Below are 17,149 nucleotides of genomic sequence, written 5' to 3' on the forward strand. Positions count from 1 at the left end.
TGGGAGACCTGGAAGAAGCTCCTGGCTCCCGGCTTTGGATTGGCTCAGTTCTGGCTGTTGTGGCCACTTTGGGAGTGAATCAATGGACGAAAGATCTTCCTCTCTGTCTCTCCTCTCTGTATATCTGACTTTCCAATAAAAATAAATAAATCTTAGAAACAAACAAAAATAAAAATGTTATGTAGCCTTGGCCCAGCTTGGAAACTTAGTGGCTAAAATCCTTGCCTTGCATGCGCTGGGATCCCATATTGGTGCTGGTTCGTGTCCTGGCTGCCCTACTTCCCTTCCATCTCCCTGCTTATGGCCGGGGAAAGCAGTCAAGAATGGCCCATTGCCTTGGCACCCTGCCACCCACATGGGAGCCCTGGCTCCGGGCTTCAGATTGGTTCAACTCTTGCTATTGCAGTCTCTTGGGCAGTGAACCAGCAGACAGGAGGACTGTCTTCTTCTATCTGTAAATCTGACTTTCCAATAAAAGGTTTTTTTTTTTTTAAAAATATGGAGCCTATAGTTTTTTATTTTATTTTTAACATTGTTTACATAGTTGAGAGAAATGTATGCCCATGTGGCTTTCTGATTAGCGTGGGGAGGGAAATGTATAGGATAGATGTTTCCACTTTTTTTTTCCTGTGTCTGCGGTGGGGGAGGGGGTAAAGGAGGGACCACTCCTTGTTTTCAAATTATATTAGCACCTGGGAATGGGTGGATGGTCCTTTGATGATGCCTTTGAAGACCTCAAAGTGGAGAAGAATGTTCCAAGGGTGTTATGGTAGTTTTGATAGTTCTGAGACATTGTCGGCTTGGTTTCACCAGGGTTGAGAAAATCTTTCTAAGGTCTATTGGCTGACCAAGTCCACCTCGGTGTGCATCCACCAGTTCGGGCATGTTAAAAAGCTTGGCCAGGAGAGTGATCCAACCTGGTATGCTCTCCGTCTTCTGACAAGGCACTCGACATCCTTCACTGGCCAAGATGAACTGGCTGTCATGTCCCCTCTGTGCATCTGATGCTGACCCCCGCATAGGCAGCAACAACTGAGGAGGCCCAGTCCTAACACCTGCACTCCAAGATTAAATGACATATATTGAGATTTTCCCTGTGGCTGGAGATTGAACCCAGCCATCTAGTTGGAATGTCTCCCAAGAAACCTCATCTGGAGTGAGTTGAGACTTGACTGTTTTATGTGCCAGCTAATGCAGTGCTAGGTTCGGTCCATTACCTGCTAGAAATTAGAAGTAATGACTGAAATGGGAAATCATTTGGAGAATGAGCATTGGTAAGCAACATTTATTTTAGATCTGAACACCATAGCCTTAAGTAATTTAGAGATCAGGAAGAGTAGGAACCAAGAAAGGAGAATTAAAAAACGAATAGAGCATCTGATAAGGAAAATAGTATTCAGAATTTTAAGGAGCTCAGGAAATTCAACAAGAAAATAAGTAGTATAGTTAAGAAATGAACAAAGGCTGGACCCAGCGCAATAGCATAATGGTTAAAGTCCTCACCTTGAAAGCGCCAGAATCCCATATTGGCGCCAATTCTAATCCTGGCAGTTCCACTTCCCATCCAGCTCCCTGCTTGTGGCCTGGGAAAGCAGTTGAGGATTGCCCAAGGCCTTGGAACCCTGCACGTTCGTGGGAGACCCAGAAAGAAGCTCCTGGCTCCTGGCTTTGGATCAGCGCAGTGCCGGCCATTGCGGCCACTTGGGGAGTGATTTGTCGGACGGAGGATCTTCCTGTCCCTCCTCCTCTCTGTATATCTGACTTTGTAATAAAAATAAATAAATCTTTAAAAAAAAAAAAGAAAAGAAATGAACAAAGGAAATGAATAGAAATTTTTCAAAGGAAGAAACATGGCCAACAGACACATTAAAAATGCTTAGGATCACTGGAAATTAGGAAAAGAAAATTAAAACTACGGTGAGGCATCACTTGCCTCTAGTTAGACTGGCTATTATCCAGAAATAAAAGGATAACAAGTACTGATGACATTGTAGAGAAAAAATAGCGTAATAACACTGTTGGTAGGGAATACAAATTGGTACAAACATGGAAAACCAATTCCTCAGAAAGCTGAAATTGACCTACCAAATGACCCAGGTATCTCATTTCTGGGAATACATCCCCCCAAAAAGCAAGATGAGCATATGAAAGAAAAAGTCTTAATCCCATGTTAATAGCTCAATTCACAATAGCAAAGATATAGAATCAACCTAGATATTCATTAGCTGATGATTGGATATTTTTATATATTACATAATAATATTCATTCACTGCTGGAGTGCATAGGAGCCTGGTGTGAAGTATCCCCTAGTATAGTTATAAGGGGTTTTCCTGACTATGGCACTGCACCTGAAGAAAGAGCCGGATCTGGCGACAGGCTAGCCTAGGTCATAGCACCTACCACCAACATAGCTGTGTCTTGGGGCCACTGTGGTAGGGATTTTGGAGAGTTGCCTCAACCAAGCCAGAGAACCTCTGGTGGGCATTAGTCGGGCCTGGGGGCAGGCCAGGTTCTGTTTCGCTTACTGGTGCACATGAGAGTTGAGTCGGGGAATCCTTGTGAGCATTCAAGGGGTTGCCCTAACCGGGGCCATTGTACCCAATGGTGCATGTGAGAGACAGGCTGGGAGTGGCCTAGGTGAGACCAATGCACTAATGTAGTCTAGCAAGAAGAGTGGTATACCCTCTTCCTCCCATCCCTTGGACATATATGTTTCGCCCCTGCTCCTCTCCCTGAACCTCTCCATCCTTTTTTTTTTTAAAGATTTATTTTATTTTTTATTACAAAGTCAGATATACTAAGAGGAGGAGAGATAGAGAGGAAGTGGAGCTGCCGGGATTAGAACCAGCGGCCACATGGGATCAAGCCGAGGATCTTAGCCACTAGGCCACGCTGCTGAGCCCGAACCTCTCCATCCTTATCAGAGGCCCACATGCATCTGCAATTCCCATCCCTCACCTTTGTAATGAATATTAAAAAACTGTTTTACTATTAGATAAGTACATTTAATGAAATATTATTCTTAAAATATGACGTCCTGACATTGAAACAGAATGAATGAGGCTGGAGATCATCAATGAAATAAGACAGATCTAGAAAGATAAACATAATGTTTTATTTGTGGAAGTAAATACAGGTGGAAAATAAAAATTGTGTGGATGTCATATTGCCAGGGTCCGTGCAGTAGGTGTGAATGACACAAAGGTGTGAAGAGAACAGCTCCCTGCATGGTAGGGCCCAGGGAGCTTCCAGCTACTTGGCAGGGCCTAGCGGATTCATCTCTGACCACCTTGACGCAGTTTTCACTCCCTTTCACATGGGCACTCAACCACCCCACTAAGAATTTTGTATTGAGGCATTGTCTGCCCCTGTGAGATGGCTTTTACAACCAACATGAGCTTAAGAGTTAATGTTACTGATAATGTCCTGGTGAGTGGGCCTTTAACTGCACACAGGAGTACAATCAAGCCCATGCTGTTTCCAGACACCTTATTGTGTACCTACCCACTGCCATAAAATCTGGCCCGGACATTTAGCATGCTTTCTGGGAAATGGCTTGATAAGAATTTTACAAACTAATGGAAATGATGGGAGTATGGGTTAAGACTGCCATGACAAAAAATATAGCTACTGGGACCCTAAAAGCTATCCTGTTACTGGGACCCTAAAAGTTATCTTGTTACTGTGACCCTAAAGGCTATCCTGTTAAGGCAAAATTATAGTTACTGTGACCTTAAGGGTTAGCCTGTCCTTGCAACTCTGTAGAACATAGAAACTGTAGTTGCTTTAGCTGCTTTCATAATTTCTAACTAGAGGAAATATAGGCTGATTTCACTAACATCACAAAGATATACTTTTGATTATTGTTTGATCACTTATGAGGCTGTAGAACCTGCAGTTGTAGAGGAACTTAATGTTTGGAACCTTTTGTCTTAGATTTTTGTTTTTTCTCTTTTGATGTATTTCTCCCATTAAGTGATGGATAAGTTGTAGAATAAGAATTGTAGTAAGAGTGTATTTCTGAATAAGATGTGTTGTCTACTGAGAAATTCTTGGCTGCAACGTTGGAATGGATAATGCCCTGTCTTAAGGTGAAACAATTTGTAGAATTGTCTTTGGAAACACTTGTCCATTGTAGAATTGAAACTTAAATGGAGTAAACTTGGCTCATTGCTAATTACAGTTCTTTCTGCCGTTATAACTCTTGCTTTACTTGTTCAGATAACAAACTGTGTGAGCTTGCTGACCTAATGGCCTTTAGTGCCAATGGCCCGTAATCCCCATAGACCAAGACCCCGGACTTACTAACCCATACATAATTCAAGGTAGGGGCCTGGTTGTCACAGGTGGCCCCAAGGTTAGAGCCCAGACCTGAGGAGAGCGGATGAAGACTGGCAAACCAAGATAAGCAAGGAATGTGGGATCCTTCCTCAATCATTTCTCAAGAAGTTGTAAATTGTGCCCCCCTGAAGCTATGTCAAAATGCCCCTAAAAGAAAACTTTGTACTGCTTCTGTATAAAAAAGCAGACAGCTTTCTCGCAATGTCCACAATCATCAAGGAATCCTAGTGGTCCGTCTCTCCTTTCTTTCTCTCTTCTTCTTTCTACGCCTATCTCACGCACCCTTCCCGAGCTCCGAACTCTTGGCTGGAGCTGGACTCCGGCATCATATGGCTTGACATATAGTTATATAGGTATTGCTTAACTGAATTATACCACGCCCATAATGATATATCTGTCTTTCCCTATGTTATAATCATTATGAGTCCTTCACTGTGTGTTATTAATATTCCTCTTTTCATGAAAAATTGTATACATGAAGCGATTGTACCAAAATATTGAAAATTGTTATATTTTAAAACTAAGAAAATTTTAACTAAAAAAATTTATTTAAAAAAATGAAGGAGATTGGAGGAGAAACCAAAAAGCCTCATGTTCTAGAAACTAAGATGCATCTCTGGGAGAGTTACAGATATATATTAAGTTGAACAAGGGAAACCTGACAAACAGGAGATAATTTCATTTAAATGAAATCTAGGAGCTGACATCCTGACGTGCAGGTCAATGGTACTAGCGTTCCATATGGGAGCTGGTTTGATTCTCGGTTACTCTGCTTCCAATCCAGCTCCCTGCTAATGCATCTTGGAAAGCAACATGGCCCAGTCCTAGCCATTGAGGCCATTTGGGAAGTGAATCAATGTATGGAAGAACTTTCTTGCTCTCTGTAACTCTTCCCTCCAAATAAATAATAAATAAATTTTTTCAAACAATCAAGAAAAGGAAATCCGTTAGCAGGATTAACGTGGTAATAAAAGGAAGTGATTAGAGACTATAGAGTGACTGGAAGGATGAATCTTTTTTCTCGGGAAATAGGAATATTCTGTCATTTGAGACATTGTTGTATGTGTACATACAATGAATCAAATCTCATCAAGCCCAATATGTAAGATCTGTGTGTTTCATTGAGTGTTAATTATATTCTAATTGCATTAAAGGATGGAGTTATAATTAATGTCAAATGATTTGATAGCTGACGTAAGATGAGAATTGAGTTTCCCTTTGGTGGTGCTGGTGAGCTTATGAACAGTTGTTTCAGTGACAAAATAGGTATGTGTGTCTAGTGTGGGCTACATAGAGACTTTAAGAAGAGGAGATGAAGGCAACAAGTCCAGAACGTCTGTATTGACATTTTTCCCGAAGAGGTGAGCTCAAAAGGGAGCAGGTGTATGGGTATATGAGAATTGTCTGTGAACAACTCTTTTGCTTAAGGTAGAAGAAATGACAACATGGCTTTATGCTGATGAGAATGACCCTTCAGAGTGGAGGTTAATGTTTCTTTTTTTTTAAAAGATTTATTCATTTTATTACAGCCAGATATACACAGAGGAAGAGAGACAGAGAGGAAGATCTTCCATCCGATGATTCACTCCCCAAGTGAGCCGCAATGGGCCGATGCGCGCCGATCCGAAGCCGGGAACCTGGAACCTCTTCCGGGTCTCCCACACGGGTGCAGTGTCCCAATGCATTGGGCCGTCCTCAATTGCTTTCCCATGCCACAAGCAGGGAGCTGGATGGGAAGTGGAGCTGCCAGGATTAGAACTGGCGCCCATATGGGATCCCGGGGCTTTCAAGGCGAGGACTTTAGCCATTAGGCCACACCGCCGGGCCCGGAGTGGAGGTTAATGTTTCAAGGAGTTGGGAGAGGATAGTGCAGGTGTAGACTTCTGGGACAGGGAAGCCAGTTCTGGCAGTTGCATGTGCCTGCCTACTGTTACAACAGGTATGAAAGTGACTTCACGGATTCAGGTAGGCTATTTGGTTTTCCATCGTGAAAGGAGAAGTGACGTTGGCAGGTGAGTTTGGCGGGGATGGGAGGGTTGGAAGCTCTGGGAAGGTTAGTGGAGGTTTGTGGAAAGGCTAAGATTTACTTGCCGTGGAGAAGCACAACAGCCAGGGTACGCCCAGAAGACCCATCAGTATGCAGGGACACCAGCCACCTTTGGTGGCTACTCTTGGTTTTAGGGTTCAATTTTAAAAGGTAGGAAATTGAGTTTCGAGGGTTAGAATTTTCCCAGGACTCTGATAGCCTTGGAAGACAGTAAAGTTTCACTTAGTTTAAGTTTCACTTAGATCGCTTCTCGGGCTTTTGGCTAAGATCAAGTGTAAGTTTCACTTAGAGTTTAAGGCAAACATTGAGAGAAAAAAATCAAGAATATATACAATTTGCTAATGACAGATTGAGTTCAAGGAAGCATAATGTAATTTAAGAAGTGGTGGGAGGCTATGTCAAGGATGGGAGACTTGGGGCCAGCGTTGTGGTGCTCCCAGTTAACCCAGTTGGAAATGCTGGCTTTGCTTGGGCCCGGCACTGTGGCCTAATGGCTAAAGTCCTCGCCTTGAAAGCCCCGGGATCCCATGTGGGCGCCGGTTCTAATCCCGGCAGCTCCACTTCCCATCCAGCTCCCTGCTTGTGGCCTGGGAAAGCAGTTGAGGACTGCCCAATGCATTGGGACACTGCACCCGCGTGGGAGACCCGGAAGAGGTTCCAGGTTCCCGGCTTCGGATCAGTGCAGCACCGGCCATTGCGGCTCACTTGGGGAGTGAATCATCAGACGGAAGATCTTCCTCTCTGTCTCTCCTCCTCTGTGTATATCTGGCTGTAATAAAAAATGAATAAAATCTTAAAAAAAAGAAAAGAAACGCTGGCTTTGCTTACTGCAGTGCCTGTTGAAGTCCCACTGGCTCCACTTACGATCTGGCTTCCTGCTAATGCATCTGGAGAAGGAGTGGCCGCTGGCCCAAGAGCCTGAACCTGGCTATCCACATGGTAGATCTGGATCAGTTCCTGGCTCTTGGCTTCAGCCTGGCCCAAGCTCAACTGTTGTCGTTGGGGAGTGAATCAGCAAATGATACATCTCTATTTCTCTGTTTCCCCCTGCACCCCCACCTTTTAAATACATGGATATTGGTTTATCTTTTTTAAAAAATATAATACAGGCTCGGAGGCCTGGAATTTTGATAGTGACTGAAGTAGGGTGAGGTCAAGCTTCTTTTCAGGAAGCTCTTACATAAGCTGTTTGTTGAACTTGGTCTTAGTGCTTCCAGCAGTTTCTCACCATATTTTCATTGCTTCCTTGTCATGGTGTGCAAGCCCTGCAGGGTTTGGCTGTAGTGTTCCTTATAGCTCCTGTATGCTGTATCTCCTGTCTGGCTCCTTTCCAGCAGCCACCCACTCTTGACTGTATCAATTTTGTTCTTATTTCAGTGCTTTTACCTTGAGTTTTCCCTCTGCCTCTTAGATCTGCTACTTCTGGGTCCTTTGTTTCATTAGTATCTCTGATCAAATATCACTCTGTTAGTCAGGTTCTCTCACTAGCACTGCTTCCACTCCCATGCCATTCTACTCCCCGTCCCTCCAACCCCCACCCCGCCTGTTTCTTTTCTCAGCACTGTTCATTCACTCCAGTTATAAAGACAGATACTTCATTTGGTTCCGTGTTTCCCTGTTACCTAGAATCATGCCTAGTGCATAGTATGTGTTAAATAAATGTTTGTATGATTATAGATGCCAAACTTCCCTAATGTCTTCCAAAGATAGACTGATTTGCAAATAAATTTGTACATAACTTTTTAGTGATAGTTGTATGAAGTTTTTTCACTATGATCTGGTTTTTGTCCAACCACAAGAAAAAGCCTCAAGCATTAGCATGTAATACAAAGCCATCTTTATAAAAGGTCTTGTTCTGTAATTTATGGTAAAATAAGAGTAGTACTGAAGACATTGATTAAGGAGTTCTTTAAAGAAAAATTTTATAGACTACGTTCATAGTTTCATTTTTATAGAGAGAATGTAAAATTCTATGAGAAAAGAATATTTTGTTTTTTATTTTCTAAAATTAAATTTGCAGTAGTCATCTTCACTGTATGCTTGCATTTGTATGGAAAGCAGAACTAAACATTGGAAGAGTGCAGTCAAGGCAGTGACAGAATCTACTGTGAGATCAGATCCAGTTAGCCATGGCACGTAATAGGTGCATACAGTGTATTACTCACAAGGAATAATGTCCTACTGCTTCTCCAAGGCCTCTCAAAGTGTCCAGACCTATGGTATGGTGCTGTATTAATTCACATTCTCTTTTCATTGCAGTTGTCGGACAAGTAACCGCAAGAGCTTAATTGTGACCTCTAGCACATCACCTACACTACCCCGGCCACACTCACCACTTCACGGCCACACAGGTGAGTGCTTGAAGGTTCAGAAAGGTTGAATGGAAGCCTGGCCACAGCTGCCAGATTTCTTTCCTACTTCTCACCTGGTGCAGTTCATTACATTGCATTGTCAATGCACTTGGCTCACTGCAGTATTCAGAGCTCATGGGTTTGGATTCTGCAGAATGTGTTCAGTCTGCGTTTGACTTAAGGTTGTATCTTACTTGTTTGCTTTTGAAGTTATATGTACCATGGGGCCTGATTTTTACCGAGTCCATACCCTCTGTTCTAGTTTGTTGTAGGTTGGGAAGACTCTTGCCTTTTTGGGTTTTATGGTTAGGAATCCATTAACCAGCTCTCTCATGGGACTCCTGTTAACTTTGTTTCTTTTTTTCACTTTTTTATTATATTTTTGACAATCTTTACATAGCTAATTAGAGTAAAAAGGTCCAAGGGCTACAGGACAGTGGGTAAGACCATCATTTCCATATTGTTTCCTTCATGTATCTGAGGTAAAGGGAGATATTGAGGGAGAAGCCCCACCCAGTTTCCCACCCACCCCAGGTCCCAGATGTAGGTCATGCTACGAGGTTCTTACTCAAGTGGTTTATGAATCGCTGCCAATCTTGCCACTCCAAGCACTATGAGGTCGTTGAAGAATCCACTGATTGACATAGTCCATCTTAGAGTCTCCCATTTGCCTAGTATTTCACTGCCAACATATAGCTGAGGTGGTTGATTGACTTGTTCTGTCCTCTGTCTTTTCTTGACTAGGGTTCTGAGTCTGGCATTTCGATTGGGGAGATCCCAAAAGAAACATTGAGGTGTTCCCAGACGAGATTCTTGTACGTACTAGCAAGCACAGGGCCCAGTACAGTCCATTGCCCCAATCAGCTGGTGGTTGCAGTTGCTGGGTTGGTTCTGTTTTCAGTCCCGAGTTGCACTGGAACCAATGAGTGTTGCAGTCCAGTCTAGTTCTGCCCAGCACATACTCGGCCTTCACATAAACCAGTGGGAGATGCAGCCTAGTTGGAGCCGACTCCCCATAACCCCCGCCAGGCCTGCTCCTTACCCGTGCTTACCAGTATGTGTAGCCGACTAGTCCAGTCTGTCCCACATCCCATTCAGCTCTCGTACATGTCAATAGGTATTAAAGCTTAGTTCCATCTAACCAGCTCCACTATGCAGCCCACACAGATGTTGTTGGGTGCCTTTCTGTCTAGCCACCCAGCCCCCTGTCCTGGTTTTCATGCCCTCCCGTGTGAGTGGTAACCCAAGAGGAAGGAGCCCACTATTTCCCTCCCAGGCCTCTCCCACTCCCGGATTATGCACTCCTTAGGTGGTTCTGTGATTTGACTTGACAGAATTAGCCCCCAGTGCCAGCCTCTGCCAGCTAATGCTGCAGCTAAGCCCAAACAACCCTCACCCACTCTAACTTTGGTTTGCACCAGTTGGAATAATCAGCCCAGCCTGGCTTTTCCCTGATCTAGTCCACATGAGACGCACAGGTGTTGTAGCGCTGCTTAGTCTGGTCTGCCCCCATCCCAGCTCACGCTCTCCAGTGAGAGTAGCTGTCCAGCAAGGGAACCCCCCATATTCCTCCTCCGGCTTCGCCCCTCCCTTCCTGGTTCTCATGTGTGCTGGTTGGGCGCTGCTGTCACATCCGGTACAGGCGACCTCACCTTGGCATTCCATAATGTGCACTGGTTTTTGCTGTAACCAAACCTGGCCTGACCCACACTCTGTTCTGGTGCTGGGATTTGCCAGTGGATGATGTAAACTGATTCAGCCTGGTCTGCCCCCAAACTATGCCAAATGTATGCCAGTTGGAAACTTTCCATGGCTTGTTCTGGGCTGTTTCCTTTCATGCTTCTTGCGCTTACCTGCTGGGTCTGTGTCCTGCCAGAAGAGTTGCCCAGGTTCCTCCATCAGAACCTTTCCCAGTGCCAGATTTCACGCATACCGGGGGTCCATGAGCCAGCCCTACTCAGTCCACCTCCTGTCCTAGCAGGAACAGTGGCTTTTCCTGACTGGCCTTCAACCCAATCTGGTTCTTGCTGTTGGATGTTTCAGCCCAGCCATGGCTCGTCCATACCCACGTATGGCTCACACATGGTTCAGTAGGGATTGAGACCTAGCCTAGTCAGTCCCACATCTACCCTGGTCCTCCAGAGCACCAGAAGATTTGGAGTCTGGCCCGGCTTGGTGTATCCAGTCCCAGTCCACACTTGTGCCAGGGGAGACTACAACCATATCCTGATCAGAACGCAGCCCCCATTCCAGCCCTATGCTCCTTGGTGGGAACCTCAACCCAGCTAAGGTATCCCCTTACCTCCCAACCAGGCCTGTTCCCAGCCATAGATCACACATGCCAGTAGTTGCTCTGACTCAGCTTGGCTCTGCCCCTCACCTGTCCCGACCTCTGCCTTAGACACTGTGTCTTTATGTCTCTGGCTCATGCAGACCAGTAGGTGCAAGAACCTATCTCAGCATGACCTGTGCTCCATCCTGGTTTCTAGTTTTGCTTGTGGGCTAAGGTTTGCTCAGTCCTGCCCGGTCCACTCTGGTCCATTACCAATTCACACATTAGCCAGCTGTTGGAGCTACTTTGCCCAGCTTGTCCGACCCCCAGGTCTGGACCACATGTTCACCAGCAAGAGCTATGACCTGCCAGGGGAGTTTCCCAAGTTCCTCCACTTGATCCACTCCCAGACCCAGTTCTCATACATGCCATTGGGTTTTAGGCCAGTGCCTGGTGCAGTCTGACCTTCCAATTGGCCTTGTATGAGCTGGTGAACGTTGTAGCCCGGCCCACCCCACACCCTATTCAGTATGTACATTCGGGTGCTGCTGCCTTGACCAGTCCAGACTGTTGTGGGTTCTTTTACCTGTGATTGATGCCAGGCTCCTTGGTCACACCTAGCTTAGTCTATCACCACCCCAACTATTGCGCTAACCAGTGGGGCTAGAATTTCCACAGGGTTTGGCCCACACATCCCCCACAGAATCTACCCCTGGATATGGTTCTTGAGTGCTAGTTAATGTTATGGCCCTGTATAATGTGACCCGTCTGCTGATCCATCATCATGTCAGGTAATAGGATGTCCTGCTGGACAAGCCCCGAGCCTTAGCTTTTGCATGGACTGGTGTTTGGTGCTCAGCATTGTTCAGTGTTTACAAGTTCTTCAAAGGAAGAGTTACTGTCATTGGGAATCTTTGGGATTGATTCACATCCTAGAAGCTCAGTGGGTTCAACCTGGAGCTACCTAAGCAGTGATTCAAAGAACCAAAACCCCAGAGCTCCCGGCCAAGCGGCCAGCAGGCAAAGCCTAGTGCTGCCCAGGGACAGCTCACCATGTGCACATGGTGGCTGGAGTCAGGGATCTGAGCATGAAGACGCCCTTGCCTGAGACCCCCCAGCAGCCAGTAGGCTGCCAGAAGTTCCAGCCCCGAGGCCCAAGGTTGTACTCCTCCCCAATCCCATCCCAGCCCAATGATGGTGACGGGTGGGCCCAGTGCCCACCTGGGCCCCAGAGACCCCCCTCAGGTGTACTCACCTTGAAGGGAACAGCCCCTGGAGCTTGCAACAAAAGCAACAATATTTATTTCCCACTGCCTATGACCTCACATACTGGAGTTAAAGCAAGTGACTTCATGAATTCATATTGCTATATGTGGGCTCCTCTAGCATATGGACAGATTGACTTGCCTCTGGGTGAGGAGTATGTAAACATTGATAGGGACTGCATTGAATAGGGATCCTCTGCCTGCCAGGGGAGACAGTTTGAGTTAGCCTTGTGTTTTGACCTAAATGTGTATTCTTATATCCCAGAGGAGCCAGACCAGGCTTCAGATTTGTTGGAGGGATTGCTGTACTGCTAAGCTGTTCATTGCTACATTGTTTCCAATGGAAGTTCTAAACCTACAATGAATGGAGATGGGTCAGGTTTAGGAGCATAAAAGGCTGTTCCGAACTTGCTGCCTGGATTTGGTAAGCTGTGTCTACTGTTGTCCTAAGCCTGAACCATGTGAATATCAAAACAGTGAGACAAGGTCAGTGTCAGGCTAAGTCAAACAAAGGTCCGTTGCTCTTTGTCTTCACTGGCAGTTTACTGAGGGACAGTCACAGAACATGTGCAGATACTGGAAAGCATTGAGACTCCTGATTCTGAAAGTGAACTTTGCCCTGGGGAAAGAGTTCCTCTTGCACTTAGATTTTCTGAGCTTGGAGGCAAGCTACTCTGTATTTGTGGTCCTTTAGCAAGAACCAGTGAACACCTCAAATACTATTCTTACAGTCAAGAGCACAGGCGTCTTGGAATTAGCTGAAAGAGCATAAATCATCCTAGAACTTACAAAGAACACAGCACACTTCTGATGTGGCTTTATTGTTGTTGTTATATAGAAATAAATTTAGCATGTCTCGACCTTGTGTTTAGTTTCACAACTGTAATGTGAGTATGGGTAGGAATTATGACTGGCTGTTTCTCTCTAGGATGGTTATCTCTCTGTTAGAATCCTAGCAGTTAGAATTCGGGGCTAAGCATTTCCTACTCAAGAGGCGTTGATTGAGAACAACATCTGGGTTTTTCAGCCAGCCTAGGCCAGTGGGCTAACTTTAAGTTAGTATATGTAATGTGCTGCTGAATTTCTCCAAAATGGTATCCTTACATGTCTCAGCATATCATTGCAAAAAATCAAGGGGCAGCTAATGGATGCAAAAACCCAATCCATGGCTACAAACTGTGTTTGCTCAGCAATTAAAAAAGGCAGCATTGATGATTCCACTGAAATCAAACCTAGCAGAGTATAGATTACCAGTCTATTAGAAGGGTACCTCAGGGACCTGGCGTGGTAGCCTAATGGCTAGAGTCCTTGCCTTGGTGCACTGGGATTCCATGTGGGTGCCAGTTCATGTCCCAAATGCAAAAAATTTTAATTCATACACGTAAGGGGTCTACAACATTTTCATGAAATGTGTATTATGAAATCAAACTGCATGAATTCAAAATTTCTTTGTGCTGTAACTTATTGACCCATTCATCCCATTTTCTACAAGCTTTTGAGGCACCCTCAAACATCCAGAAGTTTACATCCATGGAATGTCCCAACACTCTTTAACTTTACTTTTAACTCGTGAATCTACTGAATAATACACATCCTGCTATATTTATGCTGTGAATTTCAACTTATCTGAAGCCAGGATCCAGGCGCTTCTTCTGGGTTTCCCACATGGGTGCAGGGTCTCAAGGCTTTGGGCCATTCTCTACTGCTTTCCTAAGGTATAAGCATAGAGCTGGATTGAAAGTGGAGCAAGGGCCCAACACAGTGGCCTTGAATGCCCTGGGATCCCATATGGGCACAGGTTCTAATCCCGGCAGCTCCACTTCCCTGTTTGTGGCCTGGGAAAGCAGTCGAGGACGGCCCAGTGATTTGGGATCCTGCACCCGTGTGGGAGACCTGGAAGAGGTTCCTGGTTCCCGGCCTCGGATCAGCGCAGCACCGGCCATTGCAGCTCACTTGGGGAGTGAATCATCGGACGGAAGATCTTCCTCTCTGTCTCTCCTCCTCTCTGTATATCTGACTTTGTAATAAAAATAAATCTTTAAAAAGAAAGAAAGAAAGAAAGAAAGTGGAGCAAGCAATCAGCCAGGGCATAAACTGGCATCTTTATGGGATGCCATGCTTGGAGGTGGGAGGATTAGCCAGCTGAGCCATCACATCAGCCCCATTTCTCCTTCACTTTAGGGGAAAAAAAGTAGGTCTTTAAAAAAAGAAGAAAAACAGGATTACACACAGAGGCAGCAGGGCAGGGAGGCAGACAGATATCTTCTATCTGCTGGTTCACTCCCAAATGTCCACAACAGCTGGGGCTAGCCAGGTCAAAGCCAGCTCCATCCAGGTCTGCCACATAGATTCAGGACCCATAGATTAGGCCACCTTCCACTGCTTTCCCAGGTGCTTTAGCTGGGAAATATATCAGAAGCAGAGCAGCTGGGGCTTGAACTGGAGCCCATATGGAATGCCGGCATTGCACATGGTGGCTTGACTTGTTATGTCACACAATGCTAACCCTTCTCCTTTGCTTTATTTTATTTTGAGAGAGAGATTTGTGTATTTGGACGAGTTACACAGAAAGAGAGAGATTTTCCTTCCTCTGGTTTACTCCCTAAGTGGCTGCTACTGCCAGGACTGAGCCAGGCTAAAGGCAGGAGCTGGGAGTTTCATTTGGATCTACCACAAGTGTGGCAGGGACTCTAGCTCTTGGGCCATCTTCAGCTGCTTTTCCCAGGTCATTGGCAGACAGCTCAATCAGAAAGGGAGCAGCAAGGACATGAACCAGCTCCCATATGAGATGCTGACATTGCAGGCAGCAACTTTATCCACATAGTACAAAGCTCATCCCTCTCCTTCCCTTTTTTTTTTTAAAGATGTATTTATTTTTATCAGAAAGTCAGATTACAGAAAGAAGAAGATACAGAGAGAAAGATCTTCCATCTGCTGATTCACTCTCCAAGTGGCTACAACGGCTGGAGCTGACCTGTTCCAGAGCCAGGAGCCTCTCCGAGTCTCCCATGTGGGTGCAGGGTTCCAGGACCTTGGGCCATCCTCTACTGCTTTCCCAGGCCACAGGTAGGGAGCTGGATGAGAAGTGGAGCAGTCAGGATATGGACCAGTGTCCATATGGGTCCCAGCATATGTAAGGCAAAGACTTTAGCCACTAGACTATCACACCGTGCCCTCTCTTTCACTTTTAAAGGATACTTTTACGGGATACAGGATTCCAGGTTAGTTCATCCCCAACATCACTATCTTCTTGCTTATGTGGTTTCTGAAAAGTTACATGTATTCTTGCCTGTGAGTCTCCCTTGGTAAGGTATTTTTTTCCTGTGGCTTCTTTCAAGATTTTTGCTTTAATCTTTGATTTTCTGTACTTAGAATATGACATGCCTACCTGTCATTTATTTTAGAATTTAACTTGCTTTGTGTTTTCTGAGATTCTTGGATCTGTGACCTGGTGTCTGATATTAACTTGGGGAATTTGATTTATCATTTCTTCAGATAATTCTTCTGTTCTTTTTTCTCTTCTCCTTTTTATATTTCTATCATGTTTGTGTTGCATCTTTTGCAACTGTCCTTAGTTCCTAAATATTCTGTTTTTTTCCCCAATCTTTTTTTCATTGGTTTTCAACTTTAGAGTTTTCTAGGATTCATATCATCAAGCTCAGAGATGTCTTTTCTCATTCATATTCAGTATATTAATGAGCCCATCAATGGTTTTCTCCATGCCTGTTAAAATTGCTAGCATTTCCTTTTAATTCTTTCTTAGACTTTCTATCTCTTGGGATTGTGTTTTAGCATATCGGGTAAAGTGATTGCCTGTGACACCAGCATCCCACATGGTTAGCAGTTTGAGATCTGGCTACTCCAGGTCCGATCCAGCTTCCTGTTAATGCACCTGGGAAAAACAACCCAAGAGTGGGTGTCTGCCACATAACGAGACGCCTGGATGAAATTCCTGGCTCCTGGTTCCTGACTTCAGTGTGACCCAAGTTGGCTATTACATTCATCTGGGGAGTGAACCAGTGGATGAAAGATCTCTTTCAATCTCTCCCTGTCTATGTGTGCTTGTTTTATCTCTTCAGATTGCTTTTTGTCTTTATTATGCCTGGTAATTTTTTTTAACAACAGATATGAAATACTAGATAACAGTAATTGCAGAGACCAGCATTGCAGTATAGAGGGTTAGGCTGCCTCCTATCACACTGGCATCCCTCATGGAAGACCTAGATGAAGCTTCTGGCTTTGGCCTGGTCCAGTCCCAGGCCACTGCTGCCGTCTGGGGAGTAAACTAGCAGATGAGAGGTCTCTTTCTCTCTCTCACTGTGTCTCTCCTTCGCTAATTCTGCCTTTCAAATATTAATTTTTTCAACAAAAAGTAACTGAAGTGAGTAGTATGGTGCTAAAGTTTTGAGAGAGGGAAAATACTTTGTCCCTATGATTAGTTCTCAGTCTTTTGGTAAATCCATGTCCCTGGGCTAAACTTACCAGTGCTTCTTGGTTTTATTCACACACCTTAGGTGAGATAGAATGACTGTAGGAGGCTGGAATTGGATGTTTGCTAACAGTTTCTCTTGTGAGCAGGACTTGTTGAGGAGAACAGCCACACTCTAATGTTTCACTTAAAAAGGAAAGAAAATAAAAAAGATTGTTTCCCCTTCCTTCTGTTTGCATCATGATTACATTCATTTTCCCCAGTGTTTGCCACGAGGACATGGTAGAACTGTTGTGAATAAAACTCAACAAAAAGGTTGGTTTTTTGTTGCCTGTATGCATCATGTATGCCTGTGCTGCTACGGTTTAAGCCTCCAGTGCACCCTGAGCCTCTGGCCATGCATCAATTCAGATTTCTCTGCTCCAGTTGTGTTTCCTATGGAG

The 17,149-nt window shown here is 44.8% G+C and overlaps 1 protein-coding gene across 5 annotated transcripts in view; it reads left to right on the forward strand.

The window, feature by feature from the left end:
- The window catches only part of MAST2 (microtubule associated serine/threonine kinase 2), a 200,113-nt gene that overhangs the window by 138,027 nt on the left and 44,937 nt on the right, over positions 1–17,149 (forward strand). For all 5 annotated transcript variants that reach the window (XM_058680613.1, XM_058680620.1, XM_058680626.1 and 2 more), the window contains one exon: positions 8,649–8,740. In XM_058680613.1, coding sequence (XP_058536596.1) covers positions 8,649–8,740 — 92 coding nt within the window. The remainder of the gene's footprint in view (positions 1–8,648; positions 8,741–17,149) is intronic.

The sequence above is a fragment of the Ochotona princeps genome, chromosome 2, assembly GCF_030435755.1.
Source record: "Ochotona princeps isolate mOchPri1 chromosome 2, mOchPri1.hap1, whole genome shotgun sequence".
In the NCBI taxonomy this organism is placed as follows: domain Eukaryota; kingdom Metazoa; phylum Chordata; class Mammalia; order Lagomorpha; family Ochotonidae; genus Ochotona; species Ochotona princeps.